The sequence below is a fragment of the Semicossyphus pulcher genome, unplaced genomic scaffold (genome assembly GCF_022749685.1).
Source record: "Semicossyphus pulcher isolate SPU_LCO1_2020_fin unplaced genomic scaffold, fSemPul1.0.p SCAF_18, whole genome shotgun sequence".
NCBI lineage: Eukaryota > Metazoa > Chordata > Actinopteri > Labriformes > Labridae > Semicossyphus > Semicossyphus pulcher.
This window is the reverse complement of record NW_027211691.1, coordinates 13,680,356-13,702,269: the sequence shown is the minus strand read 5'-3', so window position 1 is coordinate 13,702,269 and position 21,914 is coordinate 13,680,356. Positions and strand designations below refer to the sequence as shown.

General features: G+C 40.1%; 4 protein-coding genes across 4 annotated transcripts; 1 reads left to right on the top strand and 3 right to left on the bottom strand.

Annotated features, from left to right (window-relative positions):
• Positions 1-795: 795 nt before the first annotated feature.
• LOC138596240 (vascular cell adhesion protein 1-like) lies at positions 796-20,226 on the bottom strand. Its single transcript, XM_069667865.1, has 4 exons — positions 19,938-20,226; positions 19,618-19,705; positions 19,466-19,502; positions 796-1,217 (listed from the first exon to the last, which is right to left on the bottom strand). The coding sequence occupies exons 1-4, from the start codon at positions 20,224-20,226 to the stop codon at positions 1,164-1,166; spliced, it is 468 nt and encodes a 155-aa protein (XP_069523966.1). The 3' UTR covers positions 796-1,163.
• On the top strand, positions 2,055-11,717 carry LOC138596188 (phosphoenolpyruvate carboxykinase [GTP], mitochondrial-like). Its single transcript, XM_069667804.1, has 10 exons — positions 2,055-2,059; positions 2,142-2,218; positions 2,948-3,009; positions 3,288-3,423; positions 3,568-3,755; positions 3,973-4,135; positions 4,239-4,454; positions 8,689-8,824; positions 10,801-10,898; positions 11,145-11,717. The coding sequence occupies exons 1-10, from the start codon at positions 2,055-2,057 to the stop codon at positions 11,612-11,614; spliced, it is 1,551 nt and encodes a 516-aa protein (XP_069523905.1). The 3' UTR covers positions 11,615-11,717.
• Positions 12,504-17,155, bottom strand: LOC138596187 (sialic acid-binding Ig-like lectin 12). Its single transcript, XM_069667803.1, has 7 exons — positions 17,085-17,155; positions 16,446-16,817; positions 15,821-16,126; positions 15,459-15,719; positions 15,159-15,249; positions 14,421-14,460; positions 12,504-13,343 (listed from the first exon to the last, which is right to left on the bottom strand). Exons 1-7 carry the CDS (start codon positions 17,125-17,127, stop codon positions 13,104-13,106), a joined length of 1,353 nt encoding a protein of 450 aa, XP_069523904.1. The 5' UTR covers positions 17,128-17,155; the 3' UTR covers positions 12,504-13,103.
• On the bottom strand, positions 20,223-21,824 carry LOC138596239 (myelin-associated glycoprotein-like). The gene is made up of 3 exons (XM_069667864.1): positions 21,752-21,824; positions 21,113-21,484; positions 20,223-20,602 (listed from the first exon to the last, which is right to left on the bottom strand). The coding sequence occupies exons 1-3, from the start codon at positions 21,822-21,824 to the stop codon at positions 20,223-20,225; spliced, it is 825 nt and encodes a 274-aa protein (XP_069523965.1).
• Positions 21,825-21,914: the final 90 nt, after the last annotated feature.

Sequence of the window (21,914 nt, the reverse complement as noted above, 5' to 3'; positions counted from 1 at the left end):
GATAAAGACTCAGCTTTAAATGGTACGTGCTCTACCAGATGAGTAACTGGTAGTTTATTTTCATTGTTCAGTAATATTAATATTTAGTTTGTAGCACACACTGATATAGTCATGTATTTAGTGTGAGCCACAGGCCTTATCTTGTCAGTACATATAAAATATATTTTGAAAAAATGAACAACTTCCTCTTTGTACTTAAAGTTCTCAGTATTTTCTCAGCACTCTTCATCAGGTTACTTTCCACCACTTCTCTTTGACTCATTTTGGTTCATTAACCACACAGTGAGAAACCTGAAGCCTTTCACGCTGATGTTTCATGGCACTTACAGCAGCATCTTCAGCATGAGAACGTCAAGTACTGATGGAAACCAGACGAGTCGACTGCATGCTGCAGCTTTTACAGTTGATGTGTCTCACAATGAATGAGAAGTTCTCTTAAAGGACTTTCAGCAAACTGCTGACTGTGTTATAATGTTTGTAATATGTGCACCTGTCAATAAAAGTAGAGATTATTCAACAGCTGGATTATATTAATCCTCATGATTATTTACCACAAAAAATACAACCAAATGCATTCAAGGGGAACTTACGAAACATTTTGCAGACTGCTTTCCTCGTCCTGCCGACTCACAAGCTTTTCATATGATGAAATGATAGTGACTGATGAGTTATTCATTAACTCCATGAGAGGAGCAAATAAAAAGACAAATAGCAAATTGTGTGAACAATGACCTTTTCTTTATTATATAATGGAAAACAAACTTTGTAAAAACCCTAAAAAAAGGTTTGTTTTGATGTATCAATAAAACGTTTTCACACTTTCTGCTCCTCCATCATCTCAAATGTCTCATTTCAATCATCCTAATTTCTCTTCTGAAATTAGATATTTTGAATCCAAAGAAAACAGCATGAAGGCAAATAAAGAGAATTACAATAACAAGAACACAAATCAGCACAGACCTACACAGTGTAAAGATGAAGCTGCAGTATATTATATTTGAGTTATCTGCTAAAGAATAAAAACATCTGTCCTATTTACATTCCATCTTTTGTTCATGTCACCAATCTGCTGCAGAGTAATACCATTTCATAATTCAGAATTAGAGGACGAGAAATAGAGAAGTATTCTATTCATGGTGAACATGATGTCGTCCTCTTCTCCTTCATGATGCTTGAATCTCAATGACTCTGTTCACATCGTCTGCTTCTACTGCTTCCTGTGAAAATAACACAACACAAAGGGAGTGGTGTCAGCGCTCGGCTGTGACTTGCAGCTGAAAGAGAAATACCAGCAGCACTGAGAGTTTGTCTCTGTGAACCAATCAGTCAATATAAAGTAAGATCACTTCTCCTTAATGACATTTGGCTCCATTGCATTCTCCTGTCACTGATGTAATGGAGACATGGATATCTAAACATTGTTGTTTCTGAAGGAATTCTTCTGTATGATTATTCAGTGTTAATGACACACACTCAGAAAACGTTGCTCTTTCAAAATAAAAGCTTTATTCCTTTATTGTTGAAAGAATGATGAACCTGTCCTCAGCTAGTAGCTCACCTTCTCTGGTTTGTTGCAGCATCTTGATCTAAACCAACTGAAAGAAAGAAGATGGAATTAATAAACAAGAATAAAAGTTTACTTTCAGTGTTGTAAGAACATTGTACAGAGACCAATAAGTCATGAACATATTGTCGGAAAGTTTGTCTCACCACTCAAAGATGATGATTGTACTGCAGAGCATTACAATTCACAGGATCTTCATTGTGACGCAGACAACAACCCCAAACTCTGGATCACCTGTAACAAGACAGCACGGTCACCTGCTGCTTAATGGAAGGTGTTATGTCTCTGTAAAATCCGTAACTTTAATTCCACCTTTAACTAAAAGTGTAAACTTGTTAATTACATTTATTGTATCACATAATGGTGCAAGAACTTTGTAAAAGTTGCTTTATAGGGTTAAATAAGCAAACAGAAGAGAAAAGAGAGCGTGTTGGATAAAGCAGATTCACTACAGTTCTATATTTACCTGCATCATTTAAATTAATCCATGATGACGTCTGATTACCGAGATCATTCAGGGCCACACAGTAATAAACTCCTCCATCTGTCACAGTGAAGCTGTAAAACTCTCCTTCAGATACGTTCATGCTTCCATCTTTGCTGATCTTGAACCAGATGAAGTGACTGACAGGAGGCTTTGCTCTGCTGGAGCAGGTCAGGTTCACCTGCTCACCTGCTGACACCAAACCTGATGGACTGATGGACACTGAGGTGTTTTTAGGAGCATCTGAGGAAAAAGTGAGATTAACTTTATTCATTAAAAACAGCTGACATTGCATAAATCATCATGTGCTGACAGGATCCAATAACAAACTCTGGTTGTCTCACATGAAACACTGAGAGTCTTTGTCTCCTCTGCTGTCTTCGGATCTTTTCCTTCATTCACAGGATATTTGGCAGAACAGGTGATGTTGTATCCATCATATTATTATTGCAACATTCGAAAACAATGACAAATACTCTGATCACTTTGCTTTGCTTCAGTCCCCCCAACACACCTGCACCTCTGCTTTCTGCACAGCTTCTGGCCCCGCCCCCTCTTTCTGTCTGTCTCTGTCTGCTTTGTTGACTGTCTTCATCAGCAGTCTGTTTAATTAAGTCACAAAAGTTAAATATTTTCTCTCCCAATTCAGTTCTCACAGCACGTGAGCCGCGTGTGCACGAGGGACATTATTAATGACTTAGCGTTCAAAACGATCCATCGATCGTTACCGAATGACATCTGCACCTTTTTATAAGCTTTATTAACAGTGCCAATCAATGCATTTACAATAGGGACATACGGTGATACACAGTAGGAATGTTTACATTGCGCAGAACTGCATATGATTGTGTGCGGACAGAGAGCGTCCTGATGTCCTGTGACTCATGTCACTGTTTCAGTGCGCTTCCTCAACAAGGAGAGCGGGCGAACACTACCGGTGGTAACTCGGTTCAAATCGACAGTAAAAACGGTCTTGTCCAGAGAACCATCTAGCAGGGCTTTGAGGCTGAGTTTGTCATTTAAAAGACCCTTTTCTTTATCCATTTCTGCTCACGTTTGTTTCTGCATGCTATCCACAACATTGCAGCTGCATCGGTTCCTGATTTCTCAAACTACGGGGCGGGCGGAGGCTCAGAATAATAGAACGCGTGTGCGTTAATCGCGCGTTAAAATAATTAGTGGCGTTAAAGGGAATGTAACCTTGACAGCCCTAAAATAAACATTTTGTTTTCCTTCAAGGTGACTGACTCGCCATATGTTGTTGCCAGTATGGGGATCATGACGCGCATGGGCACTCCTGTCCTGAATAAACTGGCTGAAGGAACAGAGTTTGTCTGCTGTCAGCATTCTTTGGGACGACCTTTACCACTTAAAGGTACAAAATCCAAGAGCCTGACACAAGTTGTCTGACTGCTTTGTAATGTCCAAAAAGCTAACATGTTCCCTCTCTCTCTCTCTGTCTCTCTCTGGCCCTACTCTGGTTATACATTATACATCCTTTATCATCCAACCTCTCTAGCACCGTTGGTAAACTCTTGGCCCTGTAACCCAGAGAAAGTGCTGATATCTCACCTGCCGGACATGAGGCAGATCATGTCCTTCGGCAGTGGCTATGGAGGAAACTCTCTCCTGGGGAAGAAGTGCTTTGCCCTCCGCATCGCCTCCCGCATCGCCAAGGATGAGGGTTGGCTGGCTGAACACATGCTGGTGAGTGTGTGATGATGTCCTGAATGCTTGATACATAATTCTTGATGGTAAAACTTGCAAGATGTTTATTTCTTGCTCTTAAAACTTAAGGTAAATGTTTCGTGTATCTAGTGTAGACTATTGTAGTGGTCCTTCTTTTATTAGTGTTGGTCAAAAGGTTGAGTAAAAATTATAGAATGATTAATAAACATTTTTATTGCCCACTCCTTCTCTTTAGATCCTGGGTATCACTAACCCTCAGGGAGTGAAGCGTTACGTAGCAGCGGCCTTCCCTAGCGCCTGTGGTAAAACCAACTTAGCCATGATGAAACCATCTCTGCCAGGCTGGAAGGTTGAGTGTGTAGGCAATGACATTGCATGGATGAAATTTGACAGCCAAGGTGAGAGGGAGGAGGAGAAGGTTCACACACATGGAATACTTTTTTCATCCATCGGTATCTTAGCAAATCCTAATTTGTTTGTATGATGATTCCGTCTCTGCAGGTAAACTGAGAGCCATCAACCCAGAGAACGGCTTTTTTGGCGTGGCTCCCGGCACCTCAGACAAGACCAACCCCTATGCCATGGCCACCATTGCCAAAAACACTGTGTTCACAAATGTTGGCGAGACCAGCGATGGAGGAGTGTGGTGGGAGGGCCTTGACCTCCCTGCAGCTGGGGTCACCCTCACAGACTGGCACGGCAAAACCTGGAAGAAAGGTAACATCAACCTGGCATTCCAGGCTATATAAAAACAATATAGCCTATAGACTGACAGGCAGGCACTAAACAGTAGTTTTACTGATGTGATTTCAGAGCAGGTTAGTTTTATGTTAAACTTGAAGAATTAGTCACGCTAATCCCCTTCACAACAGACTGTGAATACATCAATCTAACATAAGGAATAAAAGTAACACCCACTGAGTTTTCAGTGCCATCTACAGGTTTGCCAAAACAATGTGTTTCATTTAGTGACCTAAAGATCAGACTAAATATTATCTATGATATTTATATTTGGATGTTCATCGAATGTAAAATAACTATTGTAGTGATAGGAGTAAGTCCACAGTTTCCCATAGATGGTGTATCTCTCATCCTGGGTAACGATTTGGCTGGGGGTAAAGTTTTATTAAATCCTGAAGTAACTGCTGTTCCTCTTTCTGAACATCTCGATGATTTGGAGCAGAGTTTTCCGGAGGTGTTTACTGTTTGCGCTGTTACACGCGCAATGTCAAAAAGACAGAAGCAGGATCCAACTGATGAAGTAGGCGAGGTAGAATTAGGGGATAGTTTCATGAAGGATGACACTGAATGTTTAGCTTCTTTGCCAGTTGTTTCACCTCCTGCTCCGTCTTCTCCATCCGTTGTCACTTCCATTTCATCCATTTCCGATGAGAAACTTAGCTCTAAAGTGTGTATGTCACGGGAGCTGCTTATCGTTGAACAGAAACGTGATTCGTCACTAACTTCTTCTTTTGATGCTGTTGTCCCAGGGGATGAAGTTGAGAAAATGTCCACACGTTATTTTTTGAAAGACGATGTGCTCGTCCGTAAATGGACACCATCGCATGTGTCCACACAGGATGATTGGAGTGTTGTGACACAAATTGTAAGTCCGCAAACGTATAGACATGAGGTCCTCAAATTGGCTCACGACAATCCGCTTGCTGGCCATTTAGGGGTTAATAAAACCTATGACCGAATCTTGCGGTGTTTTTTCTGGCCAGGACTGAAACGGGATGTGCGGCAGTATTGCAAAACATGTCATTTCTGCCAAGTTTCGGGTAAACCGAATCAGAGTATTCCTTCATATCCTCTTTATCCGATTCCAGTTGTGGGTGAGCCGTTTGAGCGCGTTCTTGTAGACTGTGTTGGTCCCTTTCCACGCACAAAAGCTGGTAATAAGTTTCTTTTGACCGTTATGTGTTCTGCAACTCGGTTTCCTGAAGCCATTCCCATGCGCAAAATCACGGCCCCTACTGTTGCAAAGGCACTGATAACATTTTTCTCTTTGTTTGGGTTACTTAAAGTAATACAAACTGATCAGGGATCCAATTTCATGTTATGTTTTAAGTTATGAAACAACTTGACATTACTCACTGCTTTCAAGTGCATATCATCCAGAGAGCCAGGGAGCTATTGAACGTTTCCACCAGACTCTAAAATCTATGCTACGCACTTATTGCCTGGAGGTTAACAAAGACTGGGACGAGGGTGTCCATCTCCTCCTCTTTGCTGCTCGTGAGGTGGTTCAGGAGTCCCTGGGCTTTAGTCCGGCAGAGTTGCTCTTTGCGCACACTGTGCGAGGCCCTCTCAAGCTCTTGCAGGAGAAATGGCTGAGTGATAGCAAACCGCAGAATTTGTTTGACTACGTTAGTAATTTTCGTTTCAAACTTCATCGCGCGTGTGAATTGGCAAAGCAAAACATGTCTGCTGCCCAAACAAAAATGAAAACATGGTTTGATAAAGACGCTAAAAGTAGAAGTTTCAGTCCTGGTGATAAAGTGTTGGTGTTGTTGCCCATTCCTGGTTCTGCGCTGCAGGCCCGTTACAGGGGCCCTTACGTAGTACAGAAAAAAGTGAGTGACCGAGACTACATAGTTTCCACTCCGGAGCGGAGACGGCAAAGCAGATTGTGCCATATAAATATGTTGAAGCCGTACCTGGACAGAGACTCTGCCCCTTTGTCTTCTGTGACTGAGGAGGGCAAAACAGTTTTGGCGCTGTCCAGTGCTGAACTTATTGACGAGGCTCAGGTAGAAGCGTTGCTGTCCAGTGCTGATCCCGCTGAGACACCGACTGCTTCAGACATTCCGGATGAGGATGTTTCTGGTCCGTCCTGTGGTGTCGTTCAAGGACGGTTAAATAATTCGGAGATGTTGTCTAAACTTGATGAGTGTTTTCTGCATTTAGCCGAGTTACAGCGTGAGGATGTGGTCAGTTTAATAAAAAGTCACGTTTCATTATTTTCAGATGTTCCAACTCAGACTCATGTGCTGCAACACGATATTGATGTGGGGGATTCTCCTCCGATAAAGCAGCATGCCTATAGAGTAAATCCAGATAAGCGTCTACGTCTGCAGAAGCAAGTTGATTACATGCTTGAAAATGGCATTGCAGAGCCCAGCTCGAGTTCTTGGAGTTCACCGTGTCTTCTAGCTGGCAAATCTGATGGCTCTGACCGGTTTTGCACGGATTTTCGTAAAGTGAATGGGGTTACTAAAGCAGACTGTTTTCCTCTTCCCCGGGTTGAGGACTGCGTTGATCATGTCGGCAGTGCCAATTATGTAACAAAACTTGACCTGTTAAAAGGGTATTGGCAGGTGCCCTTGACTCCTCGGGCAAAGGAGATCTCTGTGTTTGTGACCCCTGATGCTTTCCTGCAATATTCTGTTATGCCGTTTGGCGTGCGTAATGCTCCTGCTACGTTTCAGCGTTTAGTTAATACCGTGTTGTCCGGTATTTCAGGTTTTGAAGCGTATCTTGATGATATAGTTGTGTACTCCACTTTGTGGGACGAGCATATTCGGCAGCTTCATATAGTGTTCGGCCGGCTGCGTGATGCTAATCTCACACTGAATCTGGCGAAGTGCGAATTTGGACAAGCTACGGTGACATACTTGGGTAAAGTTGTGGGCCGGGGGCATGTCAAGCCGGTAACTTCAAAGGTGGAAGCTATCCTGTCCTTCCCTGCTCCGACTTCTCGGCGTGAGCTACGCCGTTTTTTTGGGGATGGCAGGATATTACAGAAGCTTCTGTAAAAACTTTTCTGCTGTTGCGGCTCCGCTCACTGACCTGTTGAGCCCTAAGGTTCGGTTTCAGTGGTCAGACAATTGTCAGCCCGCTTTTGAATGTGTTAAGGCTTTGATGACTCACGCTCCTGTCCTTGCTGCGCCTGCGTTCGATCGTCCGTTCAAACTTGCTGTTGATGCGAGTGATGCGGGGGCGGGTGCTGTGCTCCTTCAGGAGGGGAATGATGGAGTAGAGCATCCAGTTTCGTATTTCTCCAGAAAATTTAATCGGCACCAACACGTGTACTCTACCATTGGAAAAGAGGCGCTTGCTCTCGTATTGTCACTGAAGCATTTTGAGGTTTATGTCGGTTCTGCCAGTACGCCAACTATCATATACACTGACCATAATCCACTCGTGTTCATAAATCAGATGCGAAACACAAATACTCGATTAATGCGCTGGGCTCTTTTCTTGCAGTCCTTCAATGTGGAGGTCAGGCATATTAAGGGCCGAGATAATGTCCTGGCCGACACGTTGTCGCGCGCTTAATGAAAATGTCTACTGTGTCCACATTTATCATCTTAGGGTGGGGGTGTTACGTGTGGCCAGTTCTCTCCCTGTGTCTCTGATTCTCCATCCTCCTTCTGCCTGCTGCGCACCTGAGTGCAATGAGCGCTCAGGGAGGGGGAGGAGATATAGAGGTGCAGGGAGAGCAGAGTGAGGAGGGCAGACACACACACGCAGACAGCAACCTCATGGTGAGGAGGGTTTTTCTTTTGTTCCTCCTAACTTTGGTTGTATTCTTTTCCACAGGTCCTTTTCCCCTCAACATGTATTTATATTGTTGGGGTTTTGTTGTTTTAGTTTGGGCTGGAGATTTCCGGTAGTCTAGTTATTTCGTCTTTTGTTTTATGATGATTTTCCCAGTTTAGGTAGTTTAGGGGGAGGTGCTGGGAGCGACGGTCCATTGCGTGGCTGGCCCAGTACTTGCCCACTTTTGTTCATTTTGGCCGGGGTCTCCAGCTCCTTTTTTTCCCCTTATCACTTATTTTCGTAGTGATGATTTTCTGATTCTTTATTCAATAAACAAATTAAAACCCTGTGGGTTTTCAAACAGTCTTCTGTTGTGTGGCGTCCTTTTTAAATATGTTGCGGTCCTCATTGTGAGCCTTTGTTTTGTCTTATACTTAGTTTGAGAGGCCGTAACATCTGTTAAAAGGAAACTCGACTCCGTGTGCCCACCCCAATTCCCGCTTCTGTGCTCCAGCGGCTCAGTGTCCTATCATTGACCCCCATTGGGAGAGTGAGGAGGGCGTCCCCATCGATGCCATTATTTTCGGTGGCAGAAGGCCAGAAGATAGGTGCTCATCTCATTCCATAACTGTTGATAAAAGCATTTTCACATGATTTCACATTTTAAACATGTAGTTTTTAGTCATCAGTGGTGTGACTGGCAAAGAGGGAAGGAAGATTAAAAAGGTGAAGTTACCTTGTTATAAAGCAACCAGAAAAGGAAGTCTACAAATATCATGTCTGAGACAGATAAAGGCAAGATATATTATAAACAATTAATTAGGGAAACGAAAAGGCAAAACATTTTTTAATAGAGGAACGGAGGAAAGATATTTTGCAAGTAGTTTCTATAAAGTTTAAGCGATATTACAGTCATGACTGCCATTTCCTTCCACTATTGTATGTTTAATTCAGACTGAAACTGAGCCATGAAATAGTGTGCACAAAACAGATCTCAGAGTAAAGCCACTGATATAAATTGAACAACAGAGGATCAAATACAAAGTATACTGTATACGGCCTTCCTCACATAACGGTTGTCATGAGTTTCTAGTTTAGTTCCGGTTTTCTTGTATTTTGGGTGTTCAATTATTATTTCTTGTTTAACCATGTCACTTTGTCTCCCTGTCATGAGTTTTCATTGTTCAATTTTGTATTTAATATATTGTGTTCTTGTCTTGATTTAGTCTTGTTTAGTTATGTAATTCATTTGTGTTTTATTGTCTAGAGATTTTCTGCATGAGTTCTACTATCACAGTCCTGAGTTTGGTTTTTAGTGTTTCCTGTTTTATTTTGTAGCCCTATGTATGTTTTGTCTTGTTTTACTTCCTGCCGTTGTGTGTTTTCCCGCCTGTTGGATTATGTGCCCTGCCCTTATTGTTTTCACCTGCTCCCTTGATTGTCTCACCTGTGTCTGATTAGCCTCACCTCCTAAGTTTATTTAGTCTTTGTGCTCCCTTGTCTCGTGTGCCAGTAAACCAGCTCCGTGCCGTCATCACTTCAGGAATTGTCAGCATTTGCTCCATGCCCGTCTTGTCAGGTTTTGTACTTTTATTTTGATACTTTGTCAAGCCCTTGGTTTTGTCAGTAGGTTTTCCTCCTTGTGAGTGATTTTCTGTTGTTCTTTAATAGTGACCTTTTTCCTCCTTGTGAGTGATTTTCTGTTGCACTTTAATAATTAAAAATTTGTTTATTTTCTACTTTTGCCTCCTGAGTCATGCATTTGGGTTCGAGTCCTTGTTGACAACGGTGTTTGTGCTGACTTCTATTGAATTTCCCCTCTGGGGATCAATAAAGTACGATCTTCTCTTCTTTGAAGGGGCCGTTTCATTTTAATGGATATTCACACATTTTGTATGGGTTTCACATTTTTGGGTGTTTATTGTTCACTGTGAAAAAGTAAAAACTCCATAATTCTGTGTTTTTCCAGAATTCCAGAATAGTTTTTATAAAGGTAGCCTCTGAAATAGGCCGTTCATAACAGCTGCAGGTTTCTACGTAGAACCTTGCTTTCACTGAAATCGACCAATCATCATTCACCTCAGGCTGCCTTCTTCACTAGCTTGTTGTCAAGTTAAGATTTCAACTTCCGATACCTCCTGCCAATTCGGGCTCGTACATATAAGGCCGAATAACCGATCCTAGAGCAGCCATGTTTTCTACAACTTCGGAGTGACTGTGCAGTGCGGCCGCTTCCTCACGTGGGATCGCACACGTTGGGGAGGGGCTATGCTGTCACTCCAAATACTGTCATGGTCAAACCTTTCAATGGCAAAACGACTTGTTCGTTTCAGAAAGACGGAGAGGCTCTGAAGAATAATTAAATTAAAATATGTATATACTTGTAAAAATTAAACAAACTTATCCAATATGATTCAATTAGAATAATAGAAGATTGATGGCATAGCTAAAATATGTCCCTTTTAACATATATGTTTGAGTCATTACACCTACAATCTTTATTACATATTGACATGGGGTGTCAACACTTACAACACAAAACTAAGTGTGCAAGAAAATGATAGCATGCTTATGTTTCAGGAGTCCCTCTGGTTTACGAGTCCTTAAACTGGCAGCATGGAGTCTTTGTTGGAGCAGCAATGAGGTCGGAAGCCACAGCAGCTGCTGAGCATCAAGGTACAACCTCACACACATTATTTTCCTGTAGTCTAAATCCTTTACATATATTAGTGCTGATTTACAGATCTGAAAACAGACTTGATTGTTGTAGCGTTCATGGTCAATTTTTTTTGTGACTATCTTTTGTCATCACTTGTTATACATCAAACATTACTGAATTTCCCTGTTTAAGACATTTTTATGATAATGGGGTGGTAAGGAAGTGACTATTACTACATCTAAAGTGTTTCATATTTCCTTCAGGAAAGGTGATCATGCATGACCCCTTTGCCATGCGCCCGTTCTTCGGTTACAACTTTGGCGAATACCTCGCTCACTGGCTGAGCATGGAGAGCCGAAAGGCCCCCACTCACCTGCCCAAGATCTTCCACGTCAACTGGTTCAGAAAGGACCCTTCCACCGGCTCCTTCCTCTGGCCCGGCTTTGGCGAAAACACCCGCGTACTGGAGTGGATCTTCAAGCGCTGCAGCCGGGAGAGGGAGGACGAGGCAGCCAAGAAGAGCATTATTGGCTGGCTGCCAGAAGATGGCGCCATCGACACTACAGGTCTCAGCAGCAATGTTGATATGGGTGCTCTGTTTGACGTGCCTGTGCCTTTCTGGCAGAAGGAGACAAAGGAGTTGAGAGCTTACTTCACTCAGCAAGTTGGAGCTGATCTGCCAGCTCAGGTGGAGGCTGAGCTGAAGGCACTGGAGGACAGAGTGCACAATTAAAAACCTACTGACAGAAGGTCCATCAAAAAACAGGGAGGAAGTCGTTAGTAAAACAGGATTCAGATTATTTGGGCGCAATCAGAGTCACTGGCTGAGTTCACATACACTGAGAATTAAGACCTGAACCCGGTTAGTTAGAAAACTGTTTGGGGTTTATTCATAAAAACTGGGATTCTTAATTGTTAATAATTCAGAAAAGCAAGAAAGATGTTATTTCTCTTTGCATGAAAACACAGTCAGTGAGGTTAGAGAAGATAATAATCTGAGATGCATTCCCCACCTTTTGATTACTACCTGACAGAGATGCTGCAACACTGAGGGACTGGTGCTGGGTTGGTGGTAGGAGGGAGGTTTGGCTTACAACATGAAGGTTAGATTTCTGTGAAGCTCGAGAAGCACACGTCTCTACCTCTGTTCTTTCACATAACTGGGCATGATACTGAAGCAACATCAACATGGCCCTGTAGTGCCTTTGAGACATTTAACAATACAGTTTCATGGCTGCTAATGTTTACAGGCTGATACCCAAAGATTTTTTTATTTTTGCAAAATTCTGACAAAGAATAGATTAGGTTTTAACATTTTTACTCACAGAAAGATTTAAAATATATTTTAGCGTTAGCTCTTTAATGCACTACTGTCAGAGTCTAATGAAATGCCCCTCATTTTGAGTTAAACTTGGTATTTACATATACATAAACCAGAAGTCCTTTAACTATTCAATATATTGATTTCCCTGTGCCCGAGGATTACTATGCATAATTCATCTTTCCACTTTTGTAATGTTTGTGATTAAATTCTTTGATTTCAGGTGATGTTTACGCACATTATGTAAAAATGTTGGACCAATAAATGCGACTGAGATTATTAGGTATTTTTAGAAGCCAAGGTTTTTATTACTGTGCAATGAATAAATATCTTCAAATACAGAAACTATGTCATGTTCATTTTTATAGTAATTAAAATACAAATGAAAATGTGGTTTACAAATTAAGAAAGAAAGTGAATACACAATAGGCATGTAAATGAGACTAAAATGCCTTATTACACATGATAATACTGCAAAACTTTACAGTAAAATTATACATCTAAAATGATTGATAGTCTAGTTTACTATAATTCATTCTCAACAGTCCCTTATAGACGATTCAACTTTCTCTTGCACATATGTGACATGCAGATTACTAAACACAGCAACAAGGTTGGAACACAAATACAAGCTCTGATAATGTGATTAATTATATATTACATATTACTATATGGATTGTGATTGCTGAATGTCTCCTGTCTTTAATCAAACAAACTCAGCCATGTTATTTTGGTGATAGCATTTTCTAAATGAACATTTAGGCATACCTTTTCCTTGAATTGTTTTTAAAAGTGTATAGTTTCCTGTTTTAGTAATAAACTAACATAAAACATCTTGTGTAAGCAAAGGAAAATGACTGCATATTAGGAAACTAAACTAAATGTGGTGTTAAAACAATACTCATTTTTTCTTCACTTGAGCATAGAGGTCCTCTGGGCTGTCAGCAGTCTGTCTTAAGCTGTTTGTTGCCTCAGACACTTTGACCTCTGCATACAGCGTATCCTGCTGCTGTCCACTGTCCTGCACTGAGACATAGACGGGTTCAGGTTTACGTGCAGAAAAGTTGATCTCTCCGTAGTGGATGTTGTCCTCTGTTATGCTGGCTGACTGTTGAAGAGCCAGCATGCCATCTCTTTGACTCTGAAAAATAAATCAAATACCTTTTCAGGGCATATCTTGAATGCAGGAGTCTTGTTGTTTCCATTAGTGATATTTAATTTGAATGAAGTCCCCCAGGGTTTGATTCTTGGGCCTCTATTATTCAGCCTCTACATGCTCATGCTCATGGTTGCTCTGACTACTTGTTTTCTTCTTACACACTAGTTTTAATTCTAACTTCACACTTGAAAATGAACTAATGCTATGCTAACATATCTGACATTTGGATATTCAGTCAGGACAAAGTTGACGGTATAACCTTTTTTAATTTGATGTGTTATCTTTGTTAAATGTTATTTAGGACTCCCAAGTACTCAAATAACATTTTAATCCAATGCGCCAGCTAGCTGTTCCTTCCAAGTTACTAACGTTACTCTTTTCTCTGAACAGCTAGTATAATCTTTGACTGTTGGTTACACCTGGCAGTCACTTGATGTAAATATTTTATAACAACTTTTCTCCATTTAAGAAATTGTTAGTTTAGAGCATTATTTTTATGTATTATTTAGACCATATAAACACGTAAAGTTATGGTAGACTATAACTAGACTAAGTTTGACTTTCTAACTGCTGCTGCACATTCCTCCTTTGCATAAATCTTAACACTGCCTCCAGTTAGCTACAGAATAGAATTTAAAGTTTTGCTCTTTGTTTATAAATCATGTTAAAGTCTGGCCAAAATATCTTTCTGATATGCTTTAAGAATATATCGAGATCCCTTTGACAATAAAGAAACAGCTTCCTCAAGTCAGAACCAAACTTAAGCTGCATTTATCTATAACTTTCTGATTAAATCAAATCTGCTTTATCTTTAGCCACTTTCTGAATCAAAACTGAAACGACAAAAAAATTGTGTTTGTTTGATAGTTGTGTTAGAGTGATGCTTACAGGCTGTTTTGTCACATTGGTTGTGTTTCCTAATATTTAACCCACCACTAACCGCTAACTTCTTAAATATTGCTGAGTCTAAAGACTGATGCTTTACATATCAGGCCAGAGTCACTGTTGACAGATATACTATAAAATCTCATTACAACACACAGTTCAGCTTATTCTCACCTCAGTCTGTTGAGGAGTTTGATGTTTGGACTTAAACCACCTGGAGGACATTAGAGAGGTCATAATAAGTATACAGTTTCAGGTATAGACTGTTTAAAAAGATGGACGACATGTTAGCTCCTAAAAGGAAAGCCAAAATATTTCCAGCGACCCCTGCTTACTGGCTGCAGTATAGGTCATAAAGCCTGCCTCCTCCATGTTAACAGATGGGACATGAGTGAAACTATAAAATCAAAATACACGATCAATATCACATACGGCTCCTGCAACTGATCTGTTCCAGATTAGCAGAGTAGAGGAGGAACAGCAGCTCCACCCTGAGATCCTTACTGTGCATTCTCTGGCTCCAAAAAACAACACCAGCACTAGATGGCAGTGCCCATCTCGGGGTATTTTGGCTTCAATTTTGTACAATGAGAGCAGATGGAGACGTGTCGACCATCTTTACATACAGTCATTGGTTTCAAGTTTATTAGACCGCCAAAACAAAACAAACAAAGAAATAATTAAAAAAAAAAAATACTGCAAAATAATAATTAATAATTAATCACGCCAAATCTAGGTTAGAAGCTAGTTGTAGAAGATAGGTAGGTTATACTGACAATAACAAAGAAGCTTTGTCAAACTTGAGTCATGCTAACAGAACAAAGATGTAAAGGTGGAGATTCTGTTGCTGTAGAAACAGAAGATTGCATACTCATACTCATTTCCTGAGGAACGTAGTTTTGCAAAACTTACCAGATAGAGACCGTGAGGCAGATGAGTATGATGAGTATGATGACAACAATCCCTCCAAGAGCTGAACCCCAGAGTAGAGAGTTCTCTGTTCCTTAATAAAACAGTACAAGAAACCAACTGACTAAAAAACGTAAAAAATGTTGCCATTATTTCAATAGAACCGTTTCATACAAATGCTGTAAAAATTACATTATAGTCAAAATATGAACACAATGAACAAGCAAAGCTTCACAGCAGCAGAAACAAGGAAAAGGACGAGATTGCCTCAAAACAGGAGATTCACTACAGTTCTACATTTACCTGCATCATTTAAATTAATCCATGATGACGTCTGATTACCGAGATCATTCAGGGCCACACAGTAATAAACTCCTCCATCAGTCACAGTGAAGCTGTAAAACTCTCCTTCAGATACGTTCATGGGTCCATCTTTGCTGGTCTTGAACCAGATGAAGTGACTGACAGGAGGCTTTGCTCTGCTGGAGCAGGTCAGGATCACCTGCTCACCTGCTGACACCAAACCTGATGGACTGATGGACACTGAGGTGTTTTTAGGAGCATCTGAGGAAAAAGTGAGATTAACTTTATTCATTAAAAACAGCAGACATTGCATAAATCATCATGTGCTGACAGGATCCAATAACAAACTCTGGTTGTCTCACATGAAACACTGAGAGTCTTTGTCTCCTCTGCTGTCTTCACATCTTTTCCTTCATTCACAGGATATTTGGCAGAACAGGTGATGTTGTATCCATCATGTTTGTCTGACAGAGTGATGGTCTCCTGGATTTTAGTTGTAAAGTTTCCATCTGTGTTTTCCTCCATGTTGTTGTGAGAGTGTTGTTGGAGATTCCAGGTGAGTTTAGGAGGGGAGTGTGGACAGGGAGTGAAAGCTGAGCAGGTTATAGTGACAGACTCCCTCTCCTTCAGATCACCTGAGATCTCTATGCTGGGGCTCCGAGGAGAATCTGTGGTTTAAATTAGACACAAGTTTTACACTGAGGCATACATTTAAATGTACTCACTTTTTTTCTGCAGCTGTCACAGACGGCGGGACTTCTGTCTTGAAAGCGAACAAAGTATAAATAACAGTTTGTTCTGCTTTTCAGTATTCTTACATTTGACCATTTTAATGTCAAACTGTAACAACAGACTCAGTTTAATATAAACTGATGACAAAGTAAAATAACAATAAAAAGTTTTCTATTCGGACCAAAGAAACTGATTTCACTGTTTATAACAAACAACAACATTATAAAGTGACTGATAAAAACAAATCTCTCTTACCTTCAATTGTTATTTGAAGAGAATTACAAACAGCTGTTGCTCTGAATGGCCAGTTTATTATTCTGAAGTAGTATGTGTTTGTATATGTTGTGTTTAAGTTGGAAAACAGAGTGGTGCAGTTTTTCTCTTTCAGGTTTCCAGTGATCTTCATTGGATAGATGTTAACTGTCCCACTGCTGTTATAAATCGCATTGTTTAGATTGATGTCATTTTTAATCCACACTCCAAATGTTTCTCTTGTGCTGATGAAGTCTGTTTCTGGTTTAGCCCTAAAGCTACATGGGATCTGCAAACAAGATCCACTCAGTGCTTTCATCTTCTTCGGTGTCGTAACAGAGAGGTGTGATTTATCCGGACAATCAGTCGTAGCATCTGTAAAACCAGACTCATGATTATTATAATGTAGAGCAAAATCTGCACAAAGAAAATGTTGATGATAAACTAAGAGGTAATGTGTTGCATGCTGGTCTTTTTCACTGTGCTGTTAACACATCAGTGTAAAACACTTCACTTTGCAGTCAGAACATGAACAGTTGAAAGTAACTCTGTCTGCTCTTCTTTTCCTGCTTGTTTCTACATAAAGTTCAAACTGTGAACATTAAACATCTTTAAATAAAAGTGAGAGAACAAACAGCTCACCTGAAAGAGAGAAGACACTCAGTAACATGTTGGCTGTCAACATGTTCACACACAGGACTGCAAGGACACCCATCACCTGGATTTGATAATAAGTTACTATTCAATGTCTTAATCAAAGCATCTGTGAAACAAAGCATTTTTCCTTTTGAAGAAATGAAATATGTTTTTTTGTATAGTGTTTCTAAAAAGCAGCTAAATAAAAAGCTCAAACATAAAAAGCAGTAACATTTGATCTTACCAAACAAGCTGCGAGACGCTAAAGAAGAAAAACAATGTTTTAAAATGTGTGACTTTCAGCAGAACTGCAGCAGACCAGTAACCTCCCTGCTAAGCTGCAGAACTAAAAGGAGTCTTCATCCTTCCTGCTCTCACCCTGTGAATGAGGAAGTTACATTTTGTTGCATCTTCTGCTGTAACCATTTTGGCTTTTTTGGTAGTGACAGAGGCTGCACGAGGGTGCAGTGGTTAGCACTGTTGCCTCACAGCTAGAAGGTTCCTAGTATAAACCCCAGTTCGGACAAAGTGGACCTTTCTGCGTGGAGTTTGCATGTTCCTGTGCATGCCTGGGATCCCTCCAGGTACTCCGGCTTCCTCCCACAGTCCAAAGACATGCTCGTCAGGTTCATTAGTGACTCTAAATTGCCCGTAGGTGTAGGTGTGAGTGTGAAAAGCTGCTGTCAATATGTGTAGAGTAGATAATGTATGGATGGATGGATGGATGGATGGGTAGAGACAGTTAAAGATGGACAGTTAAGGGGGGATAGAGAGAGAATGACGGACAGCAAAGGGACAAGGTCAGAATTGAACTCGGTCCGCTGTGATAAAGACTCAGCTTTAAATGGTACGTGCTCTACCAGATGAGTAACTGGTAGTTTATTTTCATTGTTCAGTAATATTAATATTTAGTTCGTAGCACACACTAATATAGTCATGTATTTAGTGTGAGCCACAGGCCTTATCTTGTCAGTACATATAAAATATATTTTGAAAAAATGAACAACTTCCTCTTTGTACTTAAAGTTCTCAGTATTTTCTCAGCACTCTTCATCAGGTTACTTTCCACCACTTCTCTTTGACTCATTTTGGTTCATTAACCACACAGTGAGAAACCTGAAGCTTTTCACGCTGATGTTTCATTGCACTTACAGCAGCATCTTCAGCATGAGAACGTCAAGTACTGATGGAAACCAGACGAGTCGACTGCATGCTGCAGCTTTTACAGTTGATGTGTCTCACAATGAATGAGAAGTTCTCTTAAAGGACTTTCAGCAAACTGCTGACTGTGTTATAATGTTTGTAATATGTGCACCTGTCAATAAAAGTAGAGATTATTCAACAGCTGGATTATATTAATCCTCATGATTATTTACCACAAAAAATACAACCAAATGCATTCAAGGGGAACTTACGAAACATTTTGCAGACTGCTTTCCTCGTCCTGCCGACTCACAAGCTTTTCATATGATGAAATGATAGTGACTGATGAGTTATTCATTAACTCCATGAGAGGAGCAAATAAAAAGACAAATAGCAAATTGTGTGAACAATGACTTTTTCTTTATTATATAATGGAAAACAAACTTTGTAAAAACCCTAAAAAAAGGTTTGTTTTGATGTATCAATAAAAAGTTTTCACACTTTCTGCTCCTCCATCATCTCAAATGTCTCATTTCAATCATCCTAATTTCTCTTCTAAAATTAGATATTTTGAATCCAAAGAAAACAGCATGAAGGCAAATAAAGAGAATTACAATAACAAGAACACAAATCAGCACAGACCTACACAGTGTAAAGATGAAGCTGCAGTATATTATATTTGAGTTATCTGCTAAAGAATAAAAACATCTGTCCTATTTACATTCCATCTTTTGTTCATGTCACCAATCTGCTGCAGAGTAATACCATTTCATAATTCAGAATTAGAGGACGAGAAATAGAGAAGTATTCTATTCATGGTGAACATGATGTCGTCCTCTTCTCCTTCATGATGCTTGAATCTCAATGACTCTGTTCACATAGTCTGCTTCTACTGCTTCCTGTGAAAATAACACAACACAGAGGGAGTGGTGTCAGCGCTCGGCTGTGACTTTAATGCAGCTGAAAGAGAAATACCAGCAGCACTGAGAGTTTGTCTCTGTGAACCAATCAGTCAATATAAAGTAAGATCACTTCTCCTTAATGACATTTGGCTCCATTGCATTCTCCTGTCACTGATGTAATGGAGACATGGATATCTAAACACTGTTGTTTCTGAAGGAATTCTTCTGTATGATTATTCAGTGTTAATGACACACACTCAGAAAACGTTGCTCTTTCACAATAAAAGCTTTATTCCTTTATTGTTGAAAGAATGATGAACCTGTCCTCAGCTAGTAGCTCACCTTCTCTGGTTTGTTGCAGCATCTTGACCTAAACCAACTGAAAGAAAGAAGATGGAATTAATAAACAGGAATAAAAGTTTACTTTCAGTGTTTTAAGAACATTGTACAGAGACCAATAAGTCATGAACATATTGTCGGAAAGTTTGTCTCACTACTCAAAGATGATGATTGTACTGCAGAGCATTACAATTCCCAGGATCTTCATTGTGACGTAGACAACAACCCTAAACTCTGGATCACCTGTAACAAGACAGCACGGTCACCTGCTGCTTAATGGAAGGTGTTATGTCTCTGTAAAATCCGTAACTTTAATTCCACCTTTAACTAAAAGTGTAAACTTGTTAATTACATTTATTGTATCACATAATGGTGCAAGAACTTTGTAAAAGTTGCTTTATAGGGTTAAATAAGCAAACAGAAGAGAAAAGAGAGCGTGTTGGATAAAGCAGATTCACTACAGTTCTACATTTACCTGCATCATTTAAATTAATCCCTGATGACGTCTGATAACCGAGATCATTCAGGGCCACACAGTAATGAACTCCTCCATCAGTCACAGTGAAGCTGTAAAACTCTCCTTCAGATACGTTCATGGGTCCATCTTTGCTGATCTTGAACCAGATGAAGTGACTGACGGGCTTTGCTCTGCTGGAGCAGGTCAGGATCACCTGCTCACCTGCTGACACCAAACCTGATGGACTGATGGACACTGAGGTGTTTTTAGGAGCATCTGAGGAAAAAGAGAGATTAACTTTATTCATTTAAAACAGCTGACATTGCATAAATCATCATGTGCTGACAGGATCCAATAACAAACTCTGGTTGTCTCACATGAAACACTGAGAGTCTTTGTCTCCTCTGCTGTCTTCACATCTTTTCCTTTATTCACAGGATATTTGGCAGAACAGGTGATGTTGTATCCATCATGTTTGTCTGACAGAGTGATGGTCTCCTGGATTTTAGTTGTAAAGTTTCCATCTGTGTTTTCCTCCATGTTGTTGTGAGAGTGTTGTTGGAGATTCCAGGTGAGTTTAGGAGGGGAGTGTGGACAGGGAGTGAAAGCTGAGCAGGTTATAGTAACAGACTCCTTCTCCTTCAGATCACCTGAGATCTCTATGCTGGGGCTCCGAGGAGAATCTGTGGTTTAAATTAGACACAAGTTTTACACTGAGGCATACATTTAAATGTACTCACTTTGTGTTTTTTCTGCAGCTGTCACAGACGGCGACACTTCTGTCTTGAAAGTGAACAAAGTATAAATAACAGTTTGTTCTGCTTTTCAGTATTCTTACATTTGACCATTTTAATGTCAAACTGTAACAACAGACTCAGTGTTTAACCAGAATTTGAAGTGATGACAAAGTTTTACAATAAAAAAGGAGTACAAAATGGCATCACTTTTTCTGCAGCTGTCACAGACGGTGAGACTTCTGTCTTGAAAGTGAACAGTCTAAGTCTGTTCTATTTAGTATTCTTACATTTGACCATTTTAATGTCAAACTGTAACAACAGACTCAGTTTAATATAAACTGATGACAAAGTAAAATAACAATAAAAAGTTTTCTATTCGGACCAAAGAAACTGATTTCACTGTTTATAACAAACAACAACATTATAAAGTGACTGATAAAAACAAATCTCTCTTACCTTCAATTGTTATTTGAAGAGGATCACAAACAGCTGTTGATCTGAATGGCCAGTTTATTATTCTGAAGTAGTATTTGTTTGTATATGTTGTGGTTAAGTTGTAAAACAGAGTGGTGCAGTTTTTCTCTTTCAGGTTTCCAGTGATCTTCATTGGATAGGTGTTAACTGTCCCACTGCTGTTATAAATCACATTGTTTAGATTGATGTCACTTTTAATCCACACTCCAAATGTTTCTCTTGTGCTGATGAAGCCTGTTTCTGGTTCAGCCCTAAAGCTACATGGGATCTGCAAACAAGATCCACTCAGTGCGTCCATCTTCTTCGGTGTCGAAACAAAGAGGTGTGATTTATCCGGACAATCAGTCATAGCATCTGTAAAACCAGACTCATGATTATTATAATGTAGAGCAAAATCTGCACAAAGAAAATGTTGATGATAAACTAAGAGGTAATGTGTTGCATGCTGGTCTTTTTCACTGTGCTGTTAACACATCAGTGTAAAACACTTCACTTTGCAGTCAGAACATGAACAGTTGAAAGTAACTCTGTCTGCTCTTCTTTTCCTGCTTGTTTCTACATAAAGTTCAAACTGTGAACATTAAACATCTTTAAATAAAAGTGAGAGAACAAACAGCTCACCTGAAAGAGAGAAGACACTCAGTAACATGTTGGCTGTCAACATGTTCACACACAGGACTGCAAGGACACCCATCACCTGGATTTGATAATAAGTTACTATTCAATGTCTTAATCAAAGCATCTGTGAAACAAAGCATTTTTCCTTTTGAAGAAATGAAATATG

Bases quoted from the DNA above. Each gene is read 5' to 3' on its own strand.
- LOC138596239 (XM_069667864.1), bottom strand. From the start codon at position 21,824: ATGGGTGTCCTTGCAGTCCTGTGTGTGAACATGTTGACAGCCAACATG. The intron at 21,485-21,751 runs GTGAGCTGTTTG...CTGGTTTTACAG, and splicing joins GAGTGTCTTCTCTCTTTCAG to ATGCTATGACTGATTGTCCG. The intron at 20,603-21,112 runs GTAAGAGAGATT...TTTAAACCACAG, and splicing joins TCTTCAAATAACAATTGAAG to ATTCTCCTCGGAGCCCCAGC.
- LOC138596240 (XM_069667865.1), bottom strand. From the start codon at position 20,226: ATGAATAAAGTTAATCTCTCTTTTTCCTCAGATGCTCCTAAAAACACC. The intron at 19,706-19,937 runs GTAAATGTAGAA...GTCTTGTTACAG, and splicing joins GATTAATTTAAATGATGCAG to GTGATCCAGAGTTTAGGGTT. The intron at 19,503-19,617 runs GTGAGACAAACT...TCTTTCTTTCAG, and splicing joins ACAATCATCATCTTTGAGTA to TTGGTTTAGGTCAAGATGCT.
- LOC138596188 (XM_069667804.1), top strand. The intron at 3,010-3,287 runs GTAAAAACGGTC...TTTTCCTTCAAG, and splicing joins TAACTCGGTTCAAATCGACA to GTGACTGACTCGCCATATGT. The intron at 4,136-4,238 runs GTGAGAGGGAGG...CCGTCTCTGCAG, and splicing joins GATGAAATTTGACAGCCAAG to GTAAACTGAGAGCCATCAAC.
- LOC138596187 (XM_069667803.1), bottom strand. From the start codon at position 17,127: ATGTTGACAGCCAACATGTTACTGAGTGTCTTCTCTCTTTCAG. The intron at 16,818-17,084 runs GTGAGCTGTTTG...CTGGTTTTACAG, and splicing joins GAGTGTCTTCTCTCTTTCAG to ATGCTACGACTGATTGTCCG. The intron at 15,250-15,458 runs GTAAATGTAGAA...TGTTTTATTAAG, and splicing joins GATTAATTTAAATGATGCAG to GAACAGAGAACTCTCTACTC.